The 15,178-nt window shown below is 42.8% G+C and overlaps 1 protein-coding gene across 1 annotated transcript in view; it reads right to left on the bottom strand.

Moving 5' to 3' along the window:
• The window catches only part of PCSK5 (proprotein convertase subtilisin/kexin type 5), a 440,253-nt gene that overhangs the window by 46,821 nt on the left and 378,254 nt on the right, over positions 1-15,178 (bottom strand). The window contains exons 24-26 of the mRNA XM_081804067.1: positions 3,928-3,970; positions 2,802-2,938; positions 1,799-1,999 (exon numbers count right to left, since the gene is read on the bottom strand). Of these exons, the coding sequence (XP_081660193.1) occupies positions 1,799-1,999; positions 2,802-2,938; positions 3,928-3,970 (381 nt within the window). The remainder of the gene's footprint in view (positions 1-1,798; positions 2,000-2,801; positions 2,939-3,927; positions 3,971-15,178) is intronic.

The raw sequence follows: 15,178 nt of genomic DNA, 5'->3' as shown, positions 1-15,178 counted from the left end.
TCCCAGGACTTGATGGAGTGCATTTCCCACTTACTGTCTCCCTCAGTGGCGTCTAAGCTCCGCTGGGGAAGCTGAGCTCCGGCCTCACCTTGCTCAGTGAAGAAAGAGTTTTCCTCACTGTTAATAGTCTGCATGTCTGATTTCCTAGGTCATAGAAAAGTGCAGCCATGAGAAACATTCTCATCTGCTTCCCAAATCCCTTAGTAGTGCTAACTCCCCAAATGGACTAATTCCTTCCTTTCTTCAAAAACACTATATTTTGACAGTAGAAAATGCAGAGGGGTGGGTGTGGTGCTCTGACGAAGGGGAGCAGTCAAGGCCTGATTTCTGCTTGCAAAGTGCGTAGCCCAGTTGAAAGGGACGTGTAATCATTTGGGGAATCAAATCTGCTCTGACTCTTGGATCCCTGGACCTTTTCATCATCTGGATGCCAGATAAAATACAGATGTTCTGAGCTAGAGACCCAGCACCAGACTATTTTCCTCTTGGCTTGCCCTGCCTCTTAAATGCCTGAATGCCAGACAAGCTCGTTTTCAGCATTTGGGTCCAGCTATAATTCACGGAAGATATCCCAATCTGGATTGAATGATTTTCTTCCCAGCTATGCCTCTGAAATTGGCCCGTGTTCTCCATGGCCTTTGGCTGCTGGGTTTGTGACGGTCTCTGAGCTGCTTTTCCCTTAAGTCACACATGCAACCCTGTCGTGGTGGACGGTCGCCATGGATGTCCCTCGTCAGACCCGGCAAGAGCCTCTCTCCTGCCCGGGATCTATCCCTCGCCCCGGGCCCTTCGGAGACTCATCCTGAGCAGACCTCCACTGCCATTGCACTGAAATGACCTTTTTAACAAATCCTTGCCTTGAAATCAAACGGAGAGCATCTCTTGTTTTCATGAGCGTCTCTGCATAGAATGTGAGTCAGATTTTTCCAGCAGGAAGAGGGTTTGGTTTCTTAACCACCAGAGACACAGAGAGGTCACTGGAGTTAGTAACTACCTTGCAAGGAAGCTCGTGACTGAGGCTTCAATGTGAGGTCAGTACTGAAGACGCAGGTAGGAATGAGCACGCGCAAGCCTGTGCTGTTAGATTGCAAACTCCCACACCCTTCCTCCGGCCCCCATCAAAATCCCCACTTTCCCCAACTGCAACTGGAGGGGGACTTTTATTTTACTTGAGAGCACGAGTTGGGGGGAGTGACGGGGAGAGGGAGAGAGAATCTCAAGCAGACTCCCCGCTGAGCATGGAGCCAGACTCCGGGCTCGATCTCACAACCTGGAGAAATCAAGAGTCGGTTGCTTAACTGAGTGAGCCGCCCAGGTGCCCCTGGAGGGGATCTTCTGAAAGGCAAGCTTGGATGATGCTAAGGTCTAATCAGCCAGCCGGAAAGATCAGCTGTCTCAGCTTAAATTCCAGTACTTTTAGAGCAGGTCTTCCTTGTCCAACTGAAAAAGCCCATCTTTACCAGTCGTTTTCCTTTACCTTAGATAGAAGCTATTCTGAAATCTTTGAGAATGGTCGTTGGGCCATTCCCCTACATGACTCTCTTTACCCGATCTGAGGTCTCCTCCTCCCGATAGGAACTCACGGGCCACACCACCCGTAGGCTGCGCTTTGGGTTTCCCTCCAGGTCGGATGACAACGAACCACCGCCTCCTACCCTTTCCCACTCCAAGCTTTGGTTCACTGCCCTGCCTTCCTCTCTTTTGGGATATCCCAAAAGCAAGCGTTAAAACGGGAGGGAGGCAGGCAGGCAGAGAAGGGGGCCAGACACCTGCTTTCTCTGTCTCGGGAGGCACGTACCGTTCCAGAATTCGCCTTCCACCTGGGTCTGGGCAGGCTCCGAGCACATCCCGTGTTGCAGCTGCAGTCCTTCCCGGCAGCTGCTGCACTGATGGTAGCCAGGGCCACTGCAGGTCACGCAGGCTGGGTGGCAGCGCTCACACTGGCCCAGCTCTGGGTCGCCATAGAAGCCAGGACCACATGTGCTCACACAAGAGCCACCTGCAGGGGCACACAGAGAGGGAGCATGAGGGTGGGTCCCCGGCTGGCTTGGCGCGCTATGCGAGGCCGAGTTCTAAACAGGCCGCGGGGAATCTCAGGAACACTCTTTGTTTGAATTTGTTTTTCAAGAAACCAAACTGCCATAAGCTTCTTTCAGCCAAGAAACGTGTCTTAAATCCAACATGTCAGTCCTCTCTTAACCAAGCATTTCAGTTTGCTCAAGGGGTGAAGGGGTGAAGAGCATAAAGAACTTCAAATTCTCAGGGCCTTGAAAAAGTGCAAATCAAACGAATCTCTGTATAGAAGCACTGGAGATCAGTGTGGGCTGATCCTGCAAACATTCGAGAGCACTGGGCTGTGAGTCCTTCCACTGGAAGACTCCTAGTATAGTTCTTTCCTAACCATCTGACCAAAACCAAAGACAAAGGATCTTGTTGATCTTTAACACTGCTCAGGAATATATAGCGTGGGTTAAGTCTCCGGGAAAGAGTCATGGTTCTGAATATTCCAGGTGATTTGTTCTAAGGCATTTACCTTCAGCGTTCCCCCCACCCGCCCCTGTCACTCTTGTTTCCATCAGCTTGGAGATGTTGGAAATGAATGAGTGACATAGGAACTCTGCTTCAGTAATAAAAGCAGAAGGAAGTAGTCCCGGCTAATGTTGATTTTCAAACCAAATTAAAATCCATCCTTGGACAAGAGGCACGGGAAGAGTCGAAAGCCAGTCAAGCCAGTGCTCTTATTTCTGGGTGGGGCTCTGGAGCCTTGTTCTTCCTTTGCACCACGCGGTTCTCAGGCTTACCCAGGAGAAAGAAGCCTTCTTCACACCAATAGCACTGATGCTGGTCACAATTGCCGCAGTTGGTCTCACACGCTTTGCATTCAGATTCTTCACTGTAGGTCTTCTGAGGACAGGTCTTGTAACAGTGGTGTTCAAACCTAAGAGGGGGAGGAGATGGAGTTTCTTCCACGAGCTATGTTGACGTATTTCTCTTCACCACCATAATTTAATATCCTGACATCTGTCTATACATCATTTTTAACAGGTATAGATATTTAGGTTTCAAGGACAAAAACTTGGTCTATGTGTGCTCACCAAACAAGTCATTAACCACTTCCCTCTGGACCCTGAGGACCCATCATCGGGGCAGCTGTGAAGAGGGTAGGGAGAAGGAAAGGGGTAGCAATATTTATTTATGGAGTACTGATGATGCATTAAGTCCTCATTTCAACCTCCATTCAATTCTCCTATGGTAGCTATAACTTGTCTTTAATTTCTAGATAAGGGAACTGAGTCTTGAGGTAAAATGCTCAAAGTCCCATAGGTAGTTAAAGGCAGGCCTGGGATTTGAACAGACGGTTTGTGTGCTTCTGTCACATGGCAATGGGAAGGGGAGGTGATGTGGAGACCTCCCATCTCTGACTTGTAGAGTTGAATTGGAGAACTTTGGAAGGGATTGTTACCTGCGTTTCATTTAATCTAGTGGTCTGTGTCTCTTCTTACCCAGGGGGTGATTCAGAGCTCATAAAGTACCTGGCTTCATCCTGGATTTTCTGACTCCTGTTAAGGACAAGGTCTCCACGCAGACGTTTGGAAATAGCTTGCCTGGGGGCGGGTCTATCGTTAAGGTTTGTCCATGAACAGCAAGGTCTGAATCCTGGTAACCCATGGCAAGATTCCTAGACACCAGTGTCAGGTTGGGTGACTTCCAGGACCAAGAAAAAGAGGGCCTCCTTTGGAGGCAAGAAAACAGCTGGGCTCTTATTGCTAAATCCAAGAATTGTTCTTTAATAGCCTGACAGGGCAGAGTCGCTTCAGGCTGCCCGGCCTCTTTGCTTTAATCACTGGATTTAGGATTAAGTCAGTAATGCTTAAACTGCAGAAAAGTTAGTGCCATGAAAAAAAAAACCAAAAAAACCAAACTTACATGTAATACCCCGGAGTGCATGATGTACAGGTTTCTGGATTATCTGGAAGAAAATTATAATAATGAAACATAATAATTACCGAGAGTCCATCATTTGGAAAAATGGGCTCTGGAAAAGTCCTGGCTTGAGACAAATAATCTTTTTGGGATGTTTCATGAAAGGTACTCTCCAGAAATGATATTTGCACAGATTATACCATTTTTAATTAGTAGCACGACGTATGCTGTGGTTTAGCTTTATCAAAGCTAGTAAAATAAGAGTTCTCAGGAATAACGGTTGGCCCTGATTTTCAAGGAAGTAGAGTCCCAAGCTCCTAGGTCTTCAAACTGCAGATTAAGAACCATCCGCATTAAGCACCTCCTGGCCTCTGTGAGGGAAAGGCATCAAGCGTGTCCACACATGCATGTTTGGAAGGGGCGGCGGGCTCTTGACTCTGAATGGTAGGTTTTCCATGAGCTACCCCCAATGCCTGCCAATGTGAGGGAGTGTCATCTGGGAGCCTCCTTTGAAATCCGGACAATTTTTTTTTTTTTTCCAATACAGTATCTACTTTGTGTTGGGCACGTCACAAATCTCTTGAAGGAATTGTCCTGTTCTCATTAAGTATAATGATTCAATATGTCCCTGTTGGCTCAGAGAAGGACTCTTTCCTACAGCTTTCAGGGGACTTAATGAGAGAGCAAGGGCTTTGAGAATCACTAATTCAGTCTATTTCCCTTCCTCATAACCCTCTTTGAAAGATGCCAATTCCAGATCCAATTATAAAGGGAATTCTATGATTTCCACTGGCCCATGATTCCCGTGACTCACAGAGTGACCTCCAGCAAAGTTTCTATGGTACTCCAGTTCTGTTCTTTTCATTCTGATAAGAGATGGAAAAAAATTGCTCCTCTTTAGAATGTTCCTCGTGGTACATGAAGGTTGTATGTGACCTTTAACTTTATTTAAACAAAATTTTGCCCTTTGAACTTTGTGCACAGCTTTCCTTTCTAATCTACTCTAGGCTCTATTTTGGTTTTCACAAAATCTGCCCCTTGCTCAAATCTTTAGCCAAATGCTCATCCTGGGTTCTCCTAGGGATGTTGCAAGACAACACTACTGTGTATTACACATTATATGGTTGATGCATTACACCAAAAGCTACTGTGGAAAAATTTCTGTAAGAGGTTCTGCCATTTAACCAGAGATTGACAGAACCTTCTGGAAATAGCCTAGTGATGATGCAGTGGAGAAGGTACTGGCCTGGGAACTGGGCTGTTTCTAGTTTGAAGTTTTAACTCTGGCTTAACTGCCTTGTGAACTTGCATTAAATGTTGCGCTGCTTTCTGGATTCTGATTTCTGTAGGTATAAAATGATCTGGTTGGAGAAAGCAGTTGCTAAGACTTCAAAAGGTAAAAATTCTGCAATTGAGTCTAGCAGGGGTTGGCAATGTATGACCGACTCTTGGGCCAGATTCAGCCGTGCCCCTTCCATAGGAAGGATGGAACAAGACTCAAGACAGCCAAGGACGTAGCCAGACCCTTCTGCAGGAGGCCATGATATGCTCACAGTAGGGAAATGGTTTTTGTGTCTGTTGTATGGTGACATGGTTTGTTACAGAGTGACCAGACCAGAGCAGGATGGTGAAATGAACCATAAAGCAGGCTAATTACATGATATAAGGAATCTGAAGCTAGAGGTGCCTTGAGAAAGAAAAGCTCACAGAAATTCTTAGAAGTTTTGCAGGTGGGGAGGGGTCTTTATGCTTCCACAATCCATTTTAAGAGGGGTGCAAAGGCCCCGGAGAACACGAGTGGTTCCACTGGGTAAGTATTTCCTGCTACGCGTCTATGTTTGCATCTCTATTCTTTCAGGTCTGTTCCTAAATAAGCTGCTACTACTCAGCTCACAGTTGGGCATCCTACTTTTCCCTGCCCAGCCCCAATGAACATATTTGACTCTGACAGTTTTGCTAATTTGGCAAGAGCTGGGGAAATTCTAATCCTGTTCTCTAATGTTCTGGCCATCCCTCCCATCTAGGAATTTAATGAGTTTGCTCTCTGCTCCTTTAAGCAGGTCATGATGAAAATGTTAAACAGAACCAAGCCTCAGAAATGTGCATACCAATGTAATCTTGAGTCCAGGGACCTTTCCAGCCCAGATGCACAGTGAATTTGGTACCTTTACAATAGTTTGCATAAATGAATAATGCATAGAACAGGAAGTATGTCTTAGAACAGCTTATGAATGCCCATTAGTCTTTCTCATTATTACCGGTTATTCTGAAGAATAAGAATTATTTTAAAAAATTTTCCACCCCAGAAGATCCACAAGTCAGACATAAGCTAAATGGATTTAGCTTGACCACTGAGAGGCAGCTGTTATGGGATTAAGGAAAGGTAACAATCCCAAACCTAGAAGTTGAGTCTAAGTCAAGTTGGCATTTGAATGGTAGGGTAGGAAAGGAGGGTTGGCTTAAGGAGAAAGGTGAATGTTGCTGGCTCTTCCGGTGTGTGTGTGAGTGAGTGTGTGTGTGTGTGTGTGTTTGGGGGTTAGGGGTAGAAGAGTCCAAACAAGCTAGCATTGTGGACTGTCTCAGAAGGTGGTTTCCAAAGTAGGATGTTTGGATAGCTCTGGTTACTTGGTGTTGTCAAACCTTTGAGCTGAGAGAACATAGTTTGAGGGGACGTGGGGCAAGTTCAGTCAGAATTCAGAGAGAGCCTCGCACATTTGGAAAAAAAGAAAAAAAAAGCCTTCGGAAACAGTTCCTGGCTTCCACCTGTTCACATCCCCACTAAGGAGAATGTATGAGCAGATGCCTCGTCAAAATGGGGGTACAGCCTGCCTTTCTTGAGAAAACTCCTGTCTATTGTCTCCTTTCTATGGGGTGGGATGGGCAGGACTTTGGTGCCCCCTCTTTCTGGAGAGGTCTTCGTGATCCTGTGTGTCACTTTCCCATGGTTTCCTTAGTTTTATCAGTGCTGGGGCTCATGGGAAACTCCCTCTTCTCATGGAGGTGTTGACTGCTGCCTTCAACTTCACCTTCAGTGGTCAACGTACATCCTCTGCTGTGTTATTGTGTTCTTAGTAATACCTATAGCCTTCACCATTGCATACGGATGGATCAGGGCCACATTAGGAGTTATGGCCATCTAACTTACAAAATGCATCGGGAAAGGGATATTTTAAACTTGAAATGGAATCGAATTTTCAAAATGTGCAGAGAACAAGAATTTGTTGTTTATGGTTTACATAAACTCGGAGTCACACAATTAAAGATATGTATAAGCTAAATGACTCCAATTTGCTTTTTCTAAAATCTTACTGTACATTTCTTTTTCATTTGAAGGAGACAAAAGACTTGGTTTTTTAAAGAATAGCCTTTATCATATAATATCTAGATAGGCCGGAATTAGCCAGGGATCAGCTATGTTGTTGAGGCAGAATTGCCTCTTTGCAAAACCAGGGGGAAAAGTTGATGTCAGGGTGGTATGTCTTTCAAGATTCATTTTCAGGGGCACCTGGGTGGCTCAGTTGTTAAGCATCTGCCTTCGGCTCGGGTCATGATCCCAGGATCCTGGGATCGAGCCCCGCATCAGGCTCCCTCCTCCAAGGGAAGCCTGCTTCTTCCTCTCCCTGCCGCTCCCCCTGCTTGTGTTCCCTCTCTCGCTGTGTCTCTCTCTGTCAAATAAATAAATAAAATCTTTAAAAAAAAGATTCATTTTCAGGCTTCTAGAACTTTCATCCACACCCCAGGCCTCCCTCTACCACTGCCTATTGAAACTGATCTGTTCCATAGTCCTTTACTGCACAGATCTACTAGTTAGGGATGCTAGGCTAATGGGCAGGTTAAACTTATGTTCTTGGGAGACTTCTAGGTTTTCCCCTACCTCAGTCCTTCCTCAGGTGTCCTAGACTCATTAGGCTCCCTTTGCTTTGACCTCTTAGGCCACATCTGTAAGTGTTCCATAAAGTGGCACCTGCCTTATTGTAATTCATCACGCCCTGCTGGATGCTGGCTTTTCCCACAACTTCAACCTTTTGGCTCTATTACCTTCCCAGTTCCAATCACCTATATTCTAGGTTTGACCAAACTTGGGGCAATGTTTGCCTTCCCAGTGCTTCCCACACTTAGGCAGAGTATGGACCAAACTGATGCTTCGCCCCTTCTTCATAGGTTTCTAGCCCCAAATACTCTATAAGCTCCCTAATTACAGAATCTAAAGTGGTAATGTCCATACTGTTTTGATTGATCACCCTATTGGTTTAAAAATTTAGCATGTGCCTGCAACGCATATATATGTGTGAATTATTTATGTGTGCTAGTGCATGAATGTTTTACATTTTTAAAAATATATAGTGGAAAGATAAAGTAGAAAATTTAATAATAAAATGATTGCAAATACAAGTTCTATCTTTTTCTGTGGGCCAGTGGGTTGTCTTGCATACTTCTCTTTGGAGATGAGGGACTTGGGCCATATCTAACAGAATGCCGACTCTGAGGTTATAAATTCATATACTAGCTTTCCAAAAATATGTTTTACATTCGCTTGCTTAAAGTTGTAACTGGAAGGAATGGTTCTCTGATGGGCTCACACATCTGTATGTATATAAGGACTTTCTATACCTGGCTTCTAGCCTTTCCATATTTATAGACAAACTCTATAATTCTAATTAACTTGTTCACCTAGCATTTTGGGGGTTGGGAAATAAGTTGAAAATATAGATATAAATGAACGCGTTGGAATGCTATGACTAGATTCCATTTTTCTCATCCTTCTATGACCCTCTGTAACTTTAGTATGTTAATGTGTTCCCCAGAGAAAACTTTCTAGATTGGAATAACCAGTGATTATGTCCCTATGAAAGACAATGTGAAAGTTCATCTGCTGAGAAGAGGTTTAAAAAGTATGGTACATTTATACATTAAAATTTTGTTTCTTAAGAATATTTAATGACATGACATTTTCATGATAGGCTATGTGAATAGGGAAGGTAATCCATATCTAGATATGTATGTATTATGTATGCATATCGATCTGTGTGTACAGAGATGACTATCAAAAATCAGAAGAAAAAGCTAAAATGTTAACAGGAGTTATTTCTGATTTTATTTATGTGTATCTATACATGTTTCTATATTAATAAATATGTGCTATGGACTTAGTTAGAAAAAAAATTCTATTAAGGAAAGAATGTGTGTGCTCAGGTTATGAGCTCCAGGGGTCATTTATGCCACATGTCTGCAACGGTCTTCTCCACAGACCCCTCTCCCCAGAGAACTAGTCTCTTGGTCACACTCTTCATTTTCTGTCAGTTTTCTGCACACTTCTGTTTTTCCATCTTTCCATTTTGTTTCTTAGCAATTCCTAATTCTCCATCACCAGGACAAGACCGATCTTCCATGGGGTTCGGTTAAAACCATGGCAGATGTTTACACAAACTCCTTTTTAAAAATTCACTTTTAATTTGAAATATTTTTCTGATAGAATTCCATAAAGGAGGCAGATCACTAGGAAATGGGGTTATTCTTGGCTCGGCCTCAAGACTTGCCAACTGGATGAGGCACTGTCATTGGGCCAAGCGTTCTCAAGCAATTCTCTTTATAAGCACCTGCGGCCTTGCTGGAGCCTCAGCAGAGTGTCCATCCCCTATTGAGATGCACTACTCCCTTTGAGGGGAGAGACAATATTACAAGCAGCCAGTACTTAAATTGTTTTGGGAGTTAATTAAGCACGTTGTCAATAATGCATATTCTCCCAGAGTAAATATGTACTTAGTTATTGGATGATGCTGTACAAATCTGTAAGAGAGGCACTGACATTCTTCATTCCACACAAAAATAAGGACTGGGTAAGAGATTTATATACCCACAGAGTGCAACTAATTACAAGCCCCAAATAGCATTAAAAAGTATGTAATTCAGATAGGCCTTGTACTCAGAATTGCTTCAAATAATTAACACTAGCATACAAAATGGACCCTTTGACCTGCTTTGCCAAAACAGAAGATTTTTCTGGAAGGTTCAGTGGTGCTGGGATACAAAGTACTTGGTTAGGGGGCCTGTTGACGATTTTCAATCCTTTTGTCCTCACTGGTGTCCAAGGACAATGAATAAATATTTGAATTGGCAATAATGTAAATAGTACGGCTGACAATGGGGCACAACCCCCTGGAGGGACACAGTAGTAGAGAGACCAGAATAAATAATCTAAATCATTGTCTACAAATGTTGGCTAAAAGAGGACTCAGTTCTCTATTGGACTCTGGTCTTTACCAAGTCCTCTGGTTCCAACAATAGGATATCCTAATAGGCAAGCTGTTTCTGGATTCCCATTCTTCTCTCAACCAACTAACAGGTGAAAGTGATGGATAAATATACACAGCTGAGTGCCTATGAGGATTACCCACTACAGCCATTTGTTCACTCATTCCTTCATTCTGGAGCTTACATTTTGGAGAATAGACAATAAAAGAAAAATTAGATAATTATTATAATGCAAATAAGATGTAAATCTTCAATAAATGCATGAAACAGCTACTAAAATGCAAACTCCGTGAAGACGGGTGGTTTTGTTTTGTTTTCCTGTACCTCGGTACCATGAGTATTGCCTCGCACATAGCAGAAGCTCCAAAAATATGCGTGAATGAAGAAGAAAAACATGTAAATAAGTACAGAGATTCAGATAAAGGGTTAGAGAGTGATGAGATTAGAATGGAGATGAGAGGTCTTAATTTAGATAGGCTTGTTGGGGAGAGAACCTTTCAGGAATTGACCTTTGGAGATGGGAATGGTAACAAGGAGATAGCCATGTGGGCTCTGAGGGCAGTGTTTCAGAGGCTAAGAAAACTTCATCTGTTCAAGGAACATGGAGAAGGTCAGTGGGGTTACAGTGGATAAAGAGAGGGAGAGAGTCAGGAGATGAGGCCAAGGTCATAGGATCAGATCAAATATCATTTTACACGCCAGGCTTAAGAGGTTTGCACTCAATCTAAAAGTAATGAGGAACAATCAAAGCTTTATAAAAAATATCCGATGTGATCTGAATATCTTAAAATGATCATTGTGGGTGCTACATGGAAAATGACTTCTTTAACTGTGGAAATGGTTATATCCCTTAAATCTTGCAAAACCTGGATTCCATGTAACACATTTGAGAAACACTGGTTTAAGGAATATACTGCAGGAGAAATGGTTGGGCATAAACTCAGACTATGGCTTCAGTAATGAAAAATCAGATTGGAGAGAACCTAAAAAGATAAAAATTGAGAAGATCAGATGATATGATGTGGGAGGTGAGGAAGTGGGATGGTTCCCTGGCTCTGGCTTGAGTACTTGGGTGGATAGAAAGGAGGAACAGTCAACAGGGGGATGGACGTAGGAGCAATAAACAAATACTTAACTGATCCTGTATGATAGTCCATACACTGCTTTGGTGATAATAAAGATATATACAGACAAGAAAGGCAATCCCTACCCTCACGGAATTTGATGAGGAGACAGTAATTAGCAAAGCTAATTAGAGAAGAAACCACAATGTGGCACAATATAGAATAGATAAACCTCTAATCTAGTATACCACAGAAATATTTGCTTAGGGCTTGAAAGAAACCAACTTATGATTCTCTTTCTCTCTTACCACTTAATTAGCCTTTATCTCTCTTTTTGAATAGAAAAATTTGGAGCATTTTCATTATAGTTAGGGTTGCCAGACAAAATATGAGACTGAAATGGGAACCGAAGGACTACAGTTTCAGTGTAAGGATGAATGAAAAATAAAATTGTCAGGAGAAGGGGACAACAAAAAACATCATCCCACTCTTAGCCTTGGCATTGGGTAGATTAAAAAGCAACAACAAAACCGCCTCTGAGAACATATAACTATAAGCTGGATCTCACCTAAGTTATCTGAATTCATGTTATCTGTGTTGGGAACATCTCAAAAGGAAAATTCAATTTAAAGTAGTCCTAAGTAGATAGCATCCCAAGGCAATTGGTAGAAGCAAATGCAAATCTTCTCTAGGGAAATGTAATCTTGGGGCGCCTGGGTGGCTCAGTCGTTAAACGTCTGCCTTCGGCTCAGGTCATGATCCTGGGGTCCTGGGATTGAGCCCCTCATCGGGCTCCCTGCTCAGCGGGAAGCCTGCTTCTCCCTCTCCCCTCCTCCTGCTTGTATTCCCTCTCTCACTCTGTCTCTCTCTGTCAAATAAATAAACAAAATCTTAAAAAAAAAAATGTAATCTTAGATCACCAAGTGTTCTCACAGGTAAATTTTCAAGGAAATTTGTCACAGTTTAAAAGCAAGGAAATTAGGCACTCTGAGAGAAAGTTGGCAGAAATAACAGACATCAGAATCAGACCCACAGAGACCACTGATCTTGAAATGATCTGATACAGAATATAAAAATAACAAGTGTTTAATATTTTTTAAAGATTTTATTTATTTATTTGAGAGAGAGAGCAAAAGAGAAAGCATGAGAGGGGGGGGCAGAGGGAGAGGGAGAAGCAGGCTCCCCACTGAGCAGGGAGCCCGAGGCCAGACTTGATCCCAGGACCTTGGGATCAAGACCTGAGCTGAAGGCAGATGCTTAACTGACTGAGCCACCCAGGCACCTCTAAAGGTTTAATATTTTTTAAAGAAATAAGAGAACATCTTGAAAATAGAGAAGTAACCAGTTTGGAAAAGAAGCAAATATAACCTTTATAAGTGGAAGACATAAAAATTCAGAATTAAAACTGAATGGATATATTAAACCATAGATTATGCATAGCAGGAGAATCAGTGATCTCAAAGATAGATACAAAGAAAAGATAGAAAATCAGAGGGACAAAAACGTAGAAAACAGGAAAGAGCAGTAAGAGACAAGGAGGTTAGGATGAGAAGATTTAATATATGTCAAAGTTCCAAAAAGAAATAATAGAATGGGGACGAGGTGGTAAAAAAAAAAAAAAAAAAAAAGGAATGCCTGAGAATTTTCCAGAATTGTTAAAAGATACCAATCATTAGTCCCAAGAACTAACCATATGTATTATTAAACATACATTAAACATATTTAAGCATAAACATATATTATTATTTTTTAATCTACAAGAAGATCCATCATAGTGAAATTGCAGAATAACCAAGAAAACAGCTCTTAGTCTATGGAGAAGGATAAAGAGACATAGTCATAGTCTGTAAGAAGAAGGAAAATACTATGAGAAGAGGACTTGGAAATTTGGCGTATGAAACAGCATCAGTCCTTTCAAAAAGACACTAACACAGTGTCAGAAAGTTCTTCAAAATTCTGATGAAAGACCTGAAATCATAAAATATAAGAGCCAGAAGGGAATTTAGACTTAGGCTCAGCTCAGATGTCATAAGAATATGAAGAATTTTAAAAAAGATTTTATTATTTATTTGAGAGAGCAAGAGAGAGCACAAGTGTTGGGGAAGGGACAAAGGGAGAGGGAGAAACAGACTCCCTGCTGAATAGGAAGCCCAATGTGGGGCTCAATCCCAGGACCCTGGGATCATGACCTGAGCCGAAGGGAGATGCTTAACCGACTGAGCCACCCAGTCACCCCTGTTTGTTTCTTTTGAGTCCTGTAGTTCTTCTGAAAAAATCAGTGTTTTCTTGTTTTATTTTGTTTTGTTTGAGCTTCTGATAAGCTTTGTGCTGCTGCTGCAGCTATGGTCAAGTTGGGGTTTGGTAAATGGTGAATGATCTGCCATAGTCAGAAAATATATTTTACTCATCTCAGCAGCCCTAGTGCTATGTGTTATGCTCTCGTGTTATGGTTTCTTTCACAAATATATTTTCAGTCCTACTATTCGCTAGGGCTAAAGTGATGACTAATTCCTAGTACAGTAGGGAGCTTGGGGTGTAGGGAGGAATGCAGCAAGGAAAAGTATATTGCCATGAAAGCTATGTAGTGTTACTAAAGGGATTTTGAACAATTGGCTAAGAAGAAATAGGGTGATACCTAAACCGGGGTATGTGTGTTTTGTGGGGAGGGGAATGCGATTGCAGAATGATTCCTTAAGGAAGTAAAGGCTTAGTGAACTTGAAAAATGAGTTTGAGGGAGAGACAGTAGAATTCTTTCCATGTGGAAAGACCTGAAGGCAGAGAGAGCTAAATCTACGGAGATGATTCCTCTAGTAAAAGGGCTCATGAGATACCCCCTTGAAGAAACTACAGAGGGAGAGGCAAGATCTTGTCAGAATACAGCATGGTTGCCCTCACCTTAAAAACACACAGGATTTTAAATAAAAGAATAGGAAAATTACAAAATGGATTACCAAGAGTTTAGGGTAGCTAGAGTAATGAGGAAGCAAGAAGAAACAGAAGGGAAGACAGAAGAGATAAGAGCCTGGGTCATGAAGAAGCTTCTATGTCATGCTTGGGAGAACAGACCTTGTCCAGAGCCATGGGAAATCACTTTAGATTTGTAGATGGTTGTAAATGATCAGGTTTAAATTTTAGAAAGAACATGGTTATTGTGGCATAGAGAACGGGTTTTAAGAGGGAAAGAGGAGGAGGAGGAGGAGATCAGTGAGAAGATGAGGAGATCAGTGAGAAGATGATTGCATTATCCAGGTGAGCTATGTGGGTGGCCTCAAGTATAGTAGTGGAGATGGGTCAAAGTGGACAGAGTGGAAAATATGTGGGAAGTGGAAATGACTTGATGACTGTTGTGGGTTGAGTTATGTCCCCCCAAACCATATGTTCAAGTCCTAACCGCTGGGACCCATGAATGTGACCTTACCTGGAAATAGGGTCTTTGCAGGAATATTGGGGGGAGGGGGTTAAATCCAATGACTGATGTCCATAGAAGGTCACATGAAGAGAGACACATACACACAGAGGGAAGATGGTAATGAGACCATCAAGACAGAGATTGGAGTGTTGCAGCTGCCAGCCAAGGAATGCCAGGGCTTGTTGGCAACCACCAGAAGCTAGGGAGAGGTGAGGAAGGATCTTCCCTCAGAGCCTCCAGAAGCAATCATTCCTGCTGACTCCTTGATTTTGGACTTCAAGAACACCAAGAAATAGATATATGTTTATTGTTTTAAGCCACTTTGGGGTACTTTGTTACAGCAGCCTTCGGAAACTAATATAGTGATACAACAAGTATTTACAAACAGCATTTTCAAGGGGCGCCTGGGTGGCTCAGTTGGTTAAGCGACTGCCTTCAGCTCAGGTCATGATCCCAGGGTCCTGGGATCGAGTCCCGCATCAGGCTCCCTGCTCTGCGGGGAGCCTGCTTCTCCCTCTCCCACTCCCC

Source organism: Leptonychotes weddellii, chromosome 14 (assembly GCF_054177405.1).
Source record: "Leptonychotes weddellii isolate Sample4059 chromosome 14, ASM5417740v2, whole genome shotgun sequence".
Lineage (NCBI taxonomy): Eukaryota > Metazoa > Chordata > Mammalia > Carnivora > Phocidae > Leptonychotes > Leptonychotes weddellii.
Note: the sequence above shows the minus strand (reverse complement) of the source record. Positions and strands in the feature narration are given on the sequence as shown.